Source organism: Amblyomma americanum, chromosome 3, assembly GCF_052857255.1.
Source record: "Amblyomma americanum isolate KBUSLIRL-KWMA chromosome 3, ASM5285725v1, whole genome shotgun sequence".
NCBI classification, from domain to species: domain Eukaryota; kingdom Metazoa; phylum Arthropoda; class Arachnida; order Ixodida; family Ixodidae; genus Amblyomma; species Amblyomma americanum.
The window spans coordinates 174,160,467-174,174,798 of NC_135499.1; the positions used below are offsets into that span (position 1 = coordinate 174,160,467).

Genomic DNA, 14,332 nt, shown 5'->3' on the forward strand with positions numbered 1-14,332 from the left:
TGAAGTAGGGAGGGAAATAAGAAAGAGAAAACTGAAAATCGGAAGTTGCATTTCGAGGAAAGGCGCTGCGCTGCGCAGCGGCGGAACGCCTGTGGCTCGGTGCTACTAGTGGCGCATGCGCAGTTGTGACTAGGGAGCGAAATAGAGAGAGAAATATTCGATGCGAGACGCGCGTTGTGACGTCATGTGCCTCCTCGGACTGCGGCCACGGCGAAATCGCAAGTTCGCGGCCAGTAAAGCTTTCTCTTTAAAAGAGATCCGTCACTGCTCGCACTGGTGTCAAAGCTTCGGCCTCTTGCTTCCGCCAAACATACGCAGTGAACAAGGGATAGGCACAGCAATATGATGGAAAGGGAGGTGGCGCAAAAAAAAGATTCACAAGGGATGACAGGACGGGACTTGCGCTAGTTCTGTATTGTGCTTGCTTGTCAATTTTTTTTTGCGCAACATGCCTTTCCGTAGTCGTGAACCAACCTGCCCTACTGCGCATCCTAATGAATCGATGCTCTTGCACACCGTGTTTTTGCAGAGGGCACCCATAGCTTCTAAAAATTTAACGATTTCTTCTGCTTTCTACCATGGGGTTTTGGGAGAGCCTCTTTGGTAACTTGAGGTTTTCAATTTATCAACGAGATGTTTACTAAACGGGATGTTATAATCTACTGAGACTGATATGTACGCAACTTGAGCGTTTTGTTGGCAATACCCTCAGATACTGCGGAAACAAAAGTTATGCAGCACTAACGGTTTCCCCGAGGAAAGCCGGACCGCGTTTTGTTGCATACTAATCGAATAAGTCAATCTCGGGGAGTTCATTTATGTTCTGACTTGTTGCAAAGTTAGACTAATGTCAGAAATAGAGCACAAAAAGAAAAGGTTGAAGTGGAATCTACACGTTTATTCCTAAAGCATTTTCCACTCACTGAGGAAAAGTCGCTGCCCTATTGGAGAGCAAGCCGTGATAATACAGCTATTCACTTTTAATCCTATTCCATTCTTATTGAAAAAGGAGTTACCAAAGACGTTGGTTCGGGTCATGTATGGTCGGACTGCTTTATGATGATTCGCATGAAGTATTATCTCATATAACCAGTAAAAAATTTAAACTGCGTGATTAAATGCCTGACTGAGGAAAAAGAGGACGTAATGCAAGAGCGCCTTTAAACATATCACTTAGCAGGGTCGCAATCACGATAAAGTCACTTCTCATTACGACGGCGGTAACTTGTTCGTAATTTGAGAATGAAATATTGCATTAAGTGCGAGTTAATAAAAACTGTATAATGTTAATTACGATTTTATTAAGCAAGTGCACTTGAAGAGGCACGGCTACTTCTCTCGAGAGCAGCTGAGCAGATGTTTGCGGTTAGGTTTTATCAAAATTCACACTGATTCCCATCACCATTTCTACCCGCAGTGAGACCACCGGTTCCAGCTGCCCACATCGTTGGTCCTCCTGGTCTTGAGTACCTGGCAGCCATAGACCAAATAATAATATCGCAGAATGTGGAACTAGTCGAAGGTGAGGGGAAAACAACATCGCATAGCAGCGAATTGTCTTGTCGTTGTAAAGATATGGAAGTCTCTTGCTACGTGCTGTATACACAGCAGGAGCAGTGGTTATGGCGCTCGACTGCTGGCCAGAAAGACGCGGGTTCGATCCCGACCGCGGCTTTCGAATTTCGATGGAGGCAAAGTTCTAGAGGCCCGTGTACTGTGCGATGTCAGTGCACGTTAAAGAATCCCGGGTGGTCGAAATTTCCGGAGCCCTTCACTACGGCGTCCCTCATAGCCTGAGTCGCTTTGGGGAGTTAAACCACCGCAAACTAAACCATAAACCTATACACAGCAGGATAACACAATGAGTTACGTCGAATCGTCGCTGCTTTGTATAACGTGCGTATTTATTTTTTACTGGGCAGTGTAGTTGTGGCCGAAGTCAAGACTCGTAACGACAGTCGTGCGTCCTTAGTTGAAAATATTCCCTGCGACACCCAGTGCAACAGCATTAGCAGGTGTTGACACCTTTAGAGGAAGTGGCGTCACTTCCAGTCTGCAGACGTCTCCTTCCTCCAACCAACAGGAATGCTCCGGTCTGGTGACGTCATTTCCTGCTAGCCAATCAGCGTATCAAGCTCCGTGCGCTCAATTTCTTCCCGATAAGGTTTTTATTTCCTACCACGTGCGCACAAACATTGTTAGGAATGGTGAGCTTACATGCCAGTGCTGTGAACACCATGAGCGCGGACCTGAGCAAGGTCCGCCCGGGACGCGGTGCCTTCCAACCCCCGACGGCGGTCCCGGGGTCAGTGGTGTCATGACAGCTTCTACAAGTTGTATGAACGCCGAATGAACTGAATGAAACCTGTTCAAACCACCTTTATTTGTCCTTGGTCTCGCGTACCTGACCATGAACCATATACTATAGTGTACGCACGTGTTCAAACCGGACCACGAAAGTTTACGATTCGACACCCTGGTTGCAATCTCAAGTTAGCAAAGGAACTGATGCGTGAGCGCCGTTTACGTCTCAGATATTTTGCGCGGCACTCTGATTACATATTTGTGCTATCTTGAGAACTTGTTGACAACCTTTGCTGAAATCAGACTGTGGGAGAACTTGCTACCAATCACCACGAGCGGAGTGCCACCGAAAGAAATGGAGCGCAGACGTCGTTTTCGTAGAGAGTATCACACGACGTGCTTATGGGCAAAGCGTTGGTGCATTTTACCGCGATTACGGGAGAATTAATCGAGTTTTTCATCAAAATACATTTTGTCGTGTTTGACCGCTTCAAAAATTCAAACCGAACCAAAACATGCGCGCGGTTTCTTAAACCGCAACTGTTTTCTTGTGTTGCGCGTTTATGGCGCGCGTTTGTGCATCCTGATAATTTCAGAGACTAGCACGTGCACAGCTAACGCAAACGCATGAGCCCTGCTTTTTGGTACCACGTGATGAACCAAGCTTTCTCTTTACTGCTTTGCAGCCCTCCTCGGCTGCGAAACCAAGAACAGCTACGTAGCGAGTAACTCGATGGGGCAGTTCATATACAACATCCAAGAAGGTGAGTGTAAAGTTTGAAATCCGAATTGCGAGCTTCAGCAATCATATTAAATGAGCGTTATTTCACAGTGCATAAGAAGTCTGTGCGAATAAAATAAAAACCGGTATAAGGATAAATATGAATAACACAGCTTGCTGGGATTGGTTTTTTTTTTATTCAGTATGAAGATTTGTGGGTTGAAGTAAGGGTTTATTTTTTTAACTGCCGAGAAATAGGACTGTTCAAGCACCGCCATATTTTTTATAGGACAAGTGGAAGCTAGAAATTCTGCTTAAAGAAAGAGTTTTTTCCCCGAGGGCCGAAAACAGAAAAGAAAAACACCGGACAGGTTTCAAAACGATTATTATAATGAATTTTCAAATTGCGATGGGCGGATGCGGAAAAAAATAATGAACCCCTAAAGGAGCGTTCAATTACTATTTTTATTCAGTTCTAAAGTATATTTGGGTATAGCCATTACATAATATTTACCTTTTTCTTGGTAAGGAAGGATTAAGCGACAAATATTGTGCATTCCTGGTCGGCCTGAGTATGAGGGTACGCGTGGTGTAATAACAAGAAACAGTATTTTTACAATGAGCTGCTATTTATTTGCTCTTCCTTATATATGCCAAAAGATATATATTTTTCAAGAGTGGAAACAAAATGCTTTTAGTCGTTCTTGGTCTTGTCAGCATTCCAGCACTTATTTTTCATTTCACAAAAAAGTTTATAGCCGCCAAGTGTAGAGGGAGGGACGAAGTACGATTAGTCTGGAATATTCCGTTTCATTGTAACTTGTGGAGACACCACGTGAGAGGTCTTTATAGACCTTATCACTGTTCACAGCTTGATCGAGCTCGCGTGCGTTTTGGACTGTGCTGCGCATGCGCCGTAGGTGGCCGTATGAAGTATGCCAGTTAGAACGCTGCTGACAAGTCCAGTGGTAATATGGCTGCGCTCAAAAAGGCAAATGTGAAAAGTCTATATTCTGCTGCAGTTTCTTCTACTGCTTGGCTTATACTTTTGTCGTATTCTACTTCTGTGATTCGTCCGTTTAGCGTGTGCAGTTCACGGCAGCTCGCACTGATCCTTCGAAGTTTGAAGCCTTCAAGGCAGTATTGGCGCTTATCGACAAAGCTGTCCCAGAGTTGTATATCGTTTCGGTCAGCACCTCATCACACATCTTCTGGCACTCTGGCGCGATTCGCTCAGCATGGATTTCTAAAAGGTAAACTTATCGACTTGTATGTCAGCTTCCCTTTTTTTTTCTTGGTGCAGTCCACTTCCGGAGCGTACTCGCGAATCTCATGACCTCACTAGATTGACTTCTGGAGAAACTGCAACAAAACGTCATCCTTGAAACACCGTTGGGTAGGGATTGAACCGATCACCCTCCGGTCGCCACTTATTGCCCCGTTCAGTGCTGCAGCTCTACAACAGCATGGCTGTGAGTGGAGACAGAAGTATCCACCTTCGATATCACACACCAGCAAGTGGCAGACTTTGGGAAGGCAAAGAACTACGCAACTGTGCACATGTGTGAACAACGATCCATGAAAAAATTGTTTTCAGTGTGAAACTTGGGCCGTATGTGGAAATATTTCATCTGAATAGTCCTGTTTTCAGTATATTCCCAATGCTACCAATACTTCCGAAAAAGATTCCTTTTTTTTTTCAGCGCTAAAAATCTCCTGAAACTTTACATCTCTACTCCGTTGTATTCGTTCTGTTCGTGACGCGCTGTAAATAAAGACCACCTTCCCTCTGTGCAACGCAGGTCAGATAGAGGCGACCACTCTCGGAAGTTATTCGCCCGTACTCTCCAGGGTCAATCTTTTGGGATAATCTTTTTCTTTTTGCTCTCAAAACTGAACAGGAAAGTGGCCTTCCAGCACTGTTGTTAAATGCTCTAATGTGAATTCCTAACAGTATTTATTGTTGCCGCACTTAGTATAAGTGTAAACCCCTACTGCCTGGCCGGCACTACTGCGTGCAGTATTTGTAATTGACTAAATTTGGCAGGCGCTTTCTAAATGAAGCCATTGAGTGGTCACAAATGAGACCGCCTTTTTCGGAATATTGCGTGCGCTGGGAGGAGCACATAGTAATAGGCTAGGCAAGAGAAAGTGACCTTAATGCACGATTGATCGCTCGCAATGCCTCCGTGGGAAATGCCCACGCGTACAGCTGAAAGAGCTACCTGGGTGCAACAGTGCCCATGTTGTAAGCGCCCATCTGACGATCTTCCAGCTGAGAGCTCTTTCGCTGGTTTCACAAATATTTTCTTCAAACCTGCCCGCTGACGCAGTTCTCTTCTATCGTCCTCTGTAGCGACGTCCTGTGGGGGTAGCATTGCTAGGAATTAATTGTCGCTCTTTTGCTTTGTGATTCAGATGCATTGCTTTACTGCAGGGTAGCGGTGAAGTTGTGGAACAAGCGAACCTTCAGAAGCGTCCAGTCTTGCATATCTTTAAAGGCTCATTTGTGTTATAACTTGATTTTTGAGCTTGTATGGGGGCCTTAGCGCTAGATCACTAATACTGGAGAAGCATTCAACGTATCAAGAAAAACCATCAGCGTATTTGTCATAATAGAAACTTCAGCCAGACAGCCGTTATTGCTTAAATTTGCGCTGGTTTCCGAAACGAGCCTGCAACTTTACTCTAAAAAAAAAAAGAAAACTCTTCGCAAGAACACGCGTAGACCGTTGAGAGAAAACAAAATGAACTTTTCTTTTTTCTTAACACACTTTTTTTCCTCGGTTCCTGCGTAGAATCCAGCTGTCTTGCTCGGTGCTTCTGTGGCCGGGTGCGCTGCTTTGAGATGGACGTCTTGGACTACAGGGGCGTTGCTGTGATTCACTTTGTGAGGCCCCTGAGATGCAACAATTTTTGCTGTTTCTGCTGTTTGCAGGTAAGACAAGTGCTTTTATTTTGCTTGGCTGGCTTAAAATACGGCTACCTTCGAAGTGGGAAGGAGTTCACGTTTTGTTCGCGGGTTTTTTGTAGGAAAAAAACGACCCTAGATTACCTGGTGCTCCAGCACCTTTGCTGTTGTTTAGGTTTGTTTAGGATGTTATCAGCTTGTAAACTTCATTTGCACCCAAATACTCTTGCAGTGGTTCCTCGGCTTTCCTCTTCCGATAAGCCGTGTGCGCTGCTCGTTGCGATTCGAGTCGCCATTCCCTCTTTTCGGCTATCCCTTAAAGGTACACCGAGGAGAAATTGAACCTGGCTTGTATCTATAGAATACCAGGTCTTAAACACAAAAACACCGCTCCTTCTGAAAACGAAGATCTTGTAAGGTAGAAAAGAGCAATAATTTAAGTGCCACGAATCTCTGAGGCTGACAAACGTGCATGAAGGTTGCGTGTTTGATCGACATTGAAGTATATAAGTTTTGTATTCCGCTCGTGCAGAACTCGGTCTATGAAGGTGGTCCCAGCCGCCGGACCCCGAAGTGCACAGGCAGAGTTTCCGCGCTGTCCCCCCCCCCCCCCCCCCCCCCCGGCTTTGCTCACTCGGCCTTTATCTAGCCGCCCTCTACCGACGGTTGCGTAAATCGGAGAAAAAAAATTTTCCTCGGCCTAACCACCCACTCGTTAGCGCTCAAAATTCGCACAGTGGTGGCATTTGGCGGTCAGTTTTGTTTTATGTTACGTTTGGGTGGAGCACATGCCTGATTCGGTCAAAATTAATCGGAAATCTTCATCGTCTGTGGCGACGGCGAACCAAACCTGCGAGATTTCGCCACAATGATGCCGGTAGCGCCATCATGCGCCCTCCAGACGAACGAGCACTCTACCGTGCAGGGAGACTGCGGAGACACTCATGGGAGAAACGCGAAGTGCGGGGAGGGGGGTGGTTGTGTGCAACAGCGTTTTCTGCGCCCAATTGTGATAAAATAGCCGAGAAAGCACTTTAAAACCAACCGCGCAGCCGCTTCCTCCCCCTTGCGTTTTGCCGCAGCCTCAATGGTAGAGTCCTCGTTCCTTCGGCGAGCGCAGATTGCGCTACGGGTACGATTGCTGCTAAAGCATGCCGTTACGGATCGCCTTCACCGCAGGCAACGGAGATTTTCGATTAATTCTGACTGAATCAGGCAACAACTCTACCTAAATGTAATATAAAACAAAAGTAACCACCGAATGCATCCTCTGTGCGAAATTTGAGCCAGAACAAGCATGTGATTAGACCTAGAGAATTTTTTTTATTTTTTCTGATTTATGTAACAGTCGGTAGATCGCACGAATGTTCACCGCGTTGACGGGGAAATACTTGTCCGACATGCGCAGTGGTGTTGCGCTCAGGCGCAAGCGTTCGCACCCGAAAAATGCCGGATGACGTGTGCTCGACACGCGCAGCTCTCTGCACCGGGCCATGGGGCGCCGTAGGCCCCATGCATAGTATGAGTTGATGATATTGAATCGTAGGATGTGTGACCACAAGGGGATACATAATCATAATCCTCACTCGGGGAAAACTTTTGTCCTTTTCTCTGCCTCTTTTTCCAGGAGATGGAAGTGCAAGCTCCTCCAGGAACGCCCATCGCTCACGTGTATCAGAACTGCTCCTTCTGCTATCCCTACTTCAGCATCTACGACAGCAGAAAGCAAAACGTGCTGAACATCGCTGGACCCTTTTGCACCACCAGCATGCCCTGCAAATGCGACGTCGAATTCGAAGTAAGTGAACAACAAAGGGTTTTAAACAGACAACATAAAAGGCCACTAGGGCCTGTTAGACTATGACCCTCAAGTCTGTTGGGAGCGGGAGGTTGCCGGAAAGCGTTCCCCAAGAGGAGTATTTGTGAGGGTGCAATTAGGTAATCGCTTTAGGTAATAGCGGATTAGGTATCGCATGGTCTTTCGCCATACTATATTCACCAACATCGCGGGCCTGGCGCGAACCTCACTGAGCGGAAGTGGAGTGTCATATGACCTATTTCGCGCGGTCCAATGGTCCGCTGCGTGAATCCACCTTACACTTGCTATCCCATGCGAAAACTGACCGGGAACCAGGCATTCTCTGTAATCGTAATCCGGCGCAATGTGAGAACAGTAGGTTACAACAACCTCAACCTCTCAAACAGTTGCAGTCCGCTGAGACCAATGCGTGTCTGAACTGCACATTCGTTTTCCCATCATATCAATCCACTAGAAACAAAGATCACTAAACAGACATGACCACGAACGAGAACCTTACACGTACCACTCAGTCACCACACAGTGTATGGTACTCCGCAGAGACAACTCCGAATATGTAAATTTTGCGAAGGGTTAAGTTCGTCCTCACCTATGATCATGGGAGTGCCCAAACTCTAAACCCTAATTGCCAAAATCGGGCGGACCAAATCTTTGCCGGTTTTCAGACCTGTGCTACACACTCTGATCCCAACTTTAACAGACCAGCTTATTTTCGTTGAATCCGCAAAGCGAGCGTTACAATTGCGCGGAAACTAAAAACAATGTTACTGAGACCTTGGCCATAGGGTCTCTGGTAGCGCCAACTATTAAGTGAAGCTTTCTTCTTTTTCTGAGCTTAACTTGTCCTTTCTGCATGAGTGAGAATTATAAGGCAAAACCAGTGTTTACACTACTTGCGAATATTTGGAACGAATAGAAAAAAAATATTAGGCTAACATTGTGGAGAACCTGTTTCCCCCCTCCGTTTCGATGCGGCCCATCTTCATCGTCGGCCGCCGGGACAGACAGCCCCCGGCTGGGCGAGGAGGGATGTCTCCCTCATGGGGGAAAGGGAACGGCGACGGGAGCGCCACCTCGTAGGTTACGCGGGATTCTGCGGAACCGGAGAGAGCCCTTCGGGATCCGGCCAGCGTGGTGAGCGGTTGGAGCCGCACGCTCCCGTCACCTTCCGCGGCAGGCGCACGGGGATCCGTTGTGCCTTGCCGCTGGACTTCTGGTTCCAGGCAGCGAAGCGAGCGCAGCAAACGCGCGCTCTGACCGCCTTCCCCAGCAAATGCTAGGGAATGGCTTTGCCCCAAGAATGCAGCGCGCACGGGAAAACCCGGCCGCCATTATCGGCGCATACAAACGTTCGCCGCCGATACCTCCGAAGTCGCGCCCCTGCCCCAGCCGGTAAGTCGGAAGTCCTTCTTACGTAGCCTTCTCTTTCCGAGGAATGCCTCGTTGATGTTTTGTAGCTAGCTGGCCCACTCTGTGTATTAATTGCAAGTGTAATAAATAGCATATGAGTGTTAACGCTGTGTCGTCCCTTCCCTTTGTCCCTCGAGCACGAACCCCTCCGCGGTTAGCGAGCGGGAACGCTGCATCCGCGGAGTGGGAGTGCGGGCGGGGCGAAAGGCTTTGTCCCCCCATATTTCCACAATGGCGTCCCAACGTGTGGCAAGCTCTTGGGACGAGGGACGGCAGTCAGTTCGGTTCGTGGAATGCCCGCCCGGATTTGGAACAGCGTTAGGCCTGACCCGAATTCGGAGTTGCTAACAAGGCGAAGATGCTTTCTTGACAGCGAGATGAGCGTAATAGCAGCATGGGAGGATTGCCGTGCATGCTACGCTTTTGATGAGCACTTCATCGGTACACCTGTGGAAGGTGAACCTACGAGGTCCGCTCATGGAGAGCGAGACCGAGACGTCCACGGAGAACAGCAAGCCAGAAGCGAGTGAATGCGGAAGCCTGGAGGGTGGCCCGATCTTTCTTGTACATAGTTGTAAATATTCTCTGTTCTGTCTCTTTGGCTCTGGAGCCGGGTGCCGTAGTCAGCTGTTTTGGATTGCAGTCGTGATTACAGGAAAAGCACCGGGGCGCTGCGACACCGCGGGAAGCGGTAGGCGCCGTTCGCGTTAGGGTCACCTTGGCAGAAACGTATCTCCTCGTGGCGTTGTGTTCTAGCTATTGTCCTTGGCCCTTTGTTGGCACCCGGAAGTGTAAGAGCGAGTAGGCCTAAGGCTCTTCGGGAGCTGCCTGTCGCTTTTGGGAGGACACAGTCGTACCGTGGCACAAGCACGCACAAACGGGCTTGCTTGTTGTATATTTAACCTCGCTAGAGCCGAGAGGTCTCGCTCAACTACAGAAAGCTGACTTTGTTCGAACGAACTTACTTTTTTGGGCTGCGAAGCGAATTTATAATTTCCCGGAACCAGAGACGCTAACGCAGCTCAAGTGAGCTTAACATCACCATGCCGGAAAGCGAACCGCGAATGTGCTTCGTCCGAAGAGAGCCAGCTACGTTCAAATGAACCGAGCGTTTGGGCGGTGCCGGATAGGATTGTTTGGCACTTGCATTACTCCGCATTTTACCAAATGGTGAGTTTACGCGGTCTCCATTGTTTTTGCTGCAAACTTTTGGAGATCCTAGGAGCGATATGCAGAGTTGAAGAGAAGCTGCCCCGGCCTGCTGTCCATTGTATGGGTCTCTGCCTGCTGCCTTGAGGCCATGAGTCATCGAGCTGCAGAGTCTCCGGCGAGCAGTTTGCAGCGGTTACGAGAGGGGGGGCCAGCCCCTCTACCTTCCAACAAAGGACGGGTGCCCGGTGACCTTGCTGCTCATCGGATGACCCCGGCACCCCGCCTGTACGAGCTGTCTTGCAGTCATCATCGCAACGCTCGTGGCCCCTTCGTCGATGGCATCCATGGACGGGTTCAACCGTAGGCCGACATTTAAGGAGGGAGGGATGTGGAGAACCTGTTTCCCCCCTCCGTTTCGATGCGGCCCATCTTCATCGTCGGCCGCCGGGACAGACAGCCCCCGGCTGGGCGAGGAGGGATGTCTCCCTCATGGGGGAAAGGGAACGGCGACGGGAGCGCCACCTCGTAGGTTACGCGGGATTCTGCGGAACCGGAGAGAGCCCTTCGGGATCCGGCCAGCGTGGTGAGCGGTTGGAGCCGCACGCTCCCGTCACCTTCCGCGGCAGGCGCACGGGGATCCGTTGTGCCTTGCCGCTGGACTTCTGGTTCCAGGCAGCGAAGCGAGCGCAGCAAACGCGCGCTCTGACCGCCTTCCCCAGCAAATGCTAGGGAATGGCTTTGCCCCAAGAATGCAGCGCGCACGGGAAAACCCGGCCGCCATTATCGGCGCATACAAACGTTCGCCGCCGATACCTCCGAAGTCGCGCCCCTGCCCCAGCCGGTAAGTCGGAAGTCCTTCTTACGTAGCCTTCTCTTTCCGAGGAATGCCTCGTTGATGTTTTGTAGCTAGCTGGCCCACTCTGTGTATTAATTGCAAGTGTAATAAATAGCATATGAGTGTTAACGCTGTGTCGTCCCTTCCCTTTGTCCCTCGAGCACGAACCCCTCCGCGGTTAGCGAGCGGGAACGCTGCATCCGCGGAGTGGGAGTGCGGGCGGGGCGAAAGGCTTTGTCCCCCCATATTTCCACAACATGTGTTGCAGCGCGAACCACAAGAAGGGACGACGACAGACAGAGTGAAAAGAGCGCTGACTTCCAACTATTTATTTTCCTGATAGGCCACGCATTTATACACATTTGAACCTTCAGCAGGAAAGGGCAGGCAATGCAATCAGCATGAAAGGCATAGGAGATTAGGACAATCACCATCGATCCAGAAACTTCAGCTCTTTCTTGGTTAGAACATCTGATGGCATGCTTACTCTAGAGTTAAAAAGTTAATTATTAAGATTAGTTAACCAGCTTACTACTTAAAATGATTCATATTTTTCTGGTGTCCACCAACATTGGTAATACTATGCCGCAAAAGCCATATTTTTACCCCAATGAGCCTATTTTTAATACCTCGGAAGATGCTTCGTGAGGCTAGCTAATGGATGCGAGCAACTGACTGGAAATTAATGTTGGCCTATCGATGTTATTTACGTGAACAACTGCCTGCCCGTACTGAACTTTGCCTTACCGCTTGTCTGTTCAAACCACGGACTGGGTAATTTTCTTTTCTGCTCGTTTTAACTGCCCCTCCTGCTCTTTTTTCTGTTCAATATATATGTATTTTACGGCGGGCAATGGCGAATGTCAGCTCATTTCCAGCCCGTTGTACCATATGCGGTGCGGTTAGGCGATAACTTTTCTTATTTATTTTTATTCCCATCCGAACGAAAGTCTGTCCAATTATATTTACTACTATCGGCCACCCTATTATGCCTTTGAGCCTGCTGTGCCAAAGGCGGCGTGGGTTGGGTGACATTATTTTTTATTTTTGTCAATCTCCCATACTAACGAAATGCCTTTTGAATTCAAGGTGAAGTCCACAAATGGCGTCGTCGTAGGGAAAATCACCAAGCAGTTCTCTGGGGCACTGAAGGAGTTGTTCACAGACGCTGACGTTTTCGGCGTCACTTTCCCCCTGGACATGGACGTGCGTATGAAGGCGGCACTCATCGCCGCAGCCATGCTCATCGTAAGCACCACGCTTGCTTGCTCTGTTGTAAACAAAACAAAAATCCCTCGCGCACTTCCAACACCCCTCACTACACTTTTCGAGCCAGCCGTTCCCAGCAGGACACTCCATGGCGAGTGGGGATAAGAAAACAACGCAGAGCCAAACAACCAACGGGTAGGAGATGCTAATGTTGTCACAATATGCCATGCAAATAAATAACGCAGGATATAAGCTACTATAAGTTTAGGGAATACAGGCAGACAATATTTCAATTGGATAACAAAACTAGAATAACACACCTAGAGGTGGCAAGTGAAACTCCAGGTTTACCAAGACAAAAAAAAATTATGTTGAGGGTGCCGATGCCGACGCCTACAGGGGATCTGAAAGAGCTGCAATATGCTCTAAAACACAGATTAACGACGCAGTCTTTTGGCGCTTCAATTTCTCAAAAACTCACGCCGTCAAATGCAAACTCTTCGCTTGGCAAGGAAGCCGTACAACTCAACGCAAAAATGATCTCCTCCTAGGGAAATGTGTTACAAAGTAGCAGCACTTCTTCAGGAATTGCCGTTACGGAGACAACGGAACAAGGTTAAACAACTGCCAGTTAATCTGGGCGTCTGCAATAAATGAAAATAAACAAAAGCTCCACATACTGCAAAAAAGGTTTCTTCGCACAGTGGAAAGTGTACATAGTCTTTTTCGCTCACATTAACTATTTTTAAAATTTTTCGTGATGCCTATTATGACTAAATGTGACTGCCGATTAAGTAAGCTTTATAAACAGCTATGTAACCCGTTACAACGAACCCTGGGATGTAAAAACATACTGCACAAGATATCGTCCAGAAACACTGCAAGATCAGTTGCGAGGATATTAAATAAACTGAACAGAGAAAACATACAGCTAGAAATATATGAACTTAAATAACTATAAAAACATTGCATTTCCGAATGACTGTCTTTGGCTTTCTCATTGACAATCCGCAATTATACTAACTGGGTTTCTGCTTGTTACTGCTTGATTTTGTTCTCAACCTACTTCCCTTTCTATTAAGTTGTTTCACCTTGTGTCCATGTTTGTTTTACCCGTTTTTATTGCGTATGTACTGACGCTATTTCCACCGGACGAGTGAATAGTAATTGTTCTCTCTTGCCTAATTCGACTATAACTGTGTATGCGTTTTTGTAACTTTTAATGTTTCAGTGAATTTGGTTTGTCATTTTTACGCCCTTATAACATGCTAATTCTATCTTTTAGCCACCCTCGAAGATCATCACGGTGCATTGTGTACTGTATTGTATATATTTTTTAATAAGCAATGCCACTGTACGGCTGTCTAATGCTTGGGGACCTGCGGCTCTGTCAAGCTGTCCTTTATGACAGCTTTTATTGTCGGCCTCCAGTGTGATGTACTGTACACAAATAGCGGCATTATTTTTAATATTTTAATAGGCTTTCGTGTTTATTGTATAGCGTTCTCATTGACTGCCTACAAGCCGATGATATTCTTTTTGTAGTAAATAATGCTTCACTTTGTTCATCTTAATCTTTTACTGCAGGACTTCCTGTTCTTCGAGGAAGGGAAAAATCCGACTACGAACTAGCTGCAATGCGGGGATGAGGAGGCCAGCAGTGCTGTACTGGGCACTATCACTGTCTGCAGTCCGGGCTTAGGCACTGCATTTCGCAATTTCCGCAAAAAAAATATTGCCAAGAAATATTGTTTGACAATCAAGATGTTTTATAACAAAATCTGCTTACTGCAAACTGCTATAAATGGGTACAAAAGCAGATAGATGTAAGCGAGCACCGAATTTGCCGTCGATGAGAGAGGGCTTTCTGCTCATGTCGCCAAATACAGCTAACCTTCGGAACCATTATTTTTTTTGCATTTAGCAGACACACTTTTCAGACCAAATATTCCTTCGAAAAGTTAACGCTTG

At 47.5% G+C, this 14,332-nt stretch overlaps 1 protein-coding gene across 1 annotated transcript; it reads left to right on the top strand.

Moving 5' to 3' along the window:
• The first annotated feature begins 578 nt into the window (after nucleotides 1–578).
• Nucleotides 579–14,255, top strand: LOC144124269 (phospholipid scramblase 2-like). The gene is made up of 7 exons (XM_077656908.1): nucleotides 579–603; nucleotides 1,418–1,522; nucleotides 2,991–3,068; nucleotides 5,824–5,963; nucleotides 7,564–7,734; nucleotides 12,242–12,400; nucleotides 13,949–14,255. Exons 1-7 carry the CDS (start codon nucleotides 579–581, stop codon nucleotides 13,991–13,993), a joined length of 723 nt encoding a protein of 240 aa, XP_077513034.1. The 3' UTR covers nucleotides 13,994–14,255.
• The last annotated feature ends 77 nt before the right edge of the window (nucleotides 14,256–14,332 follow it).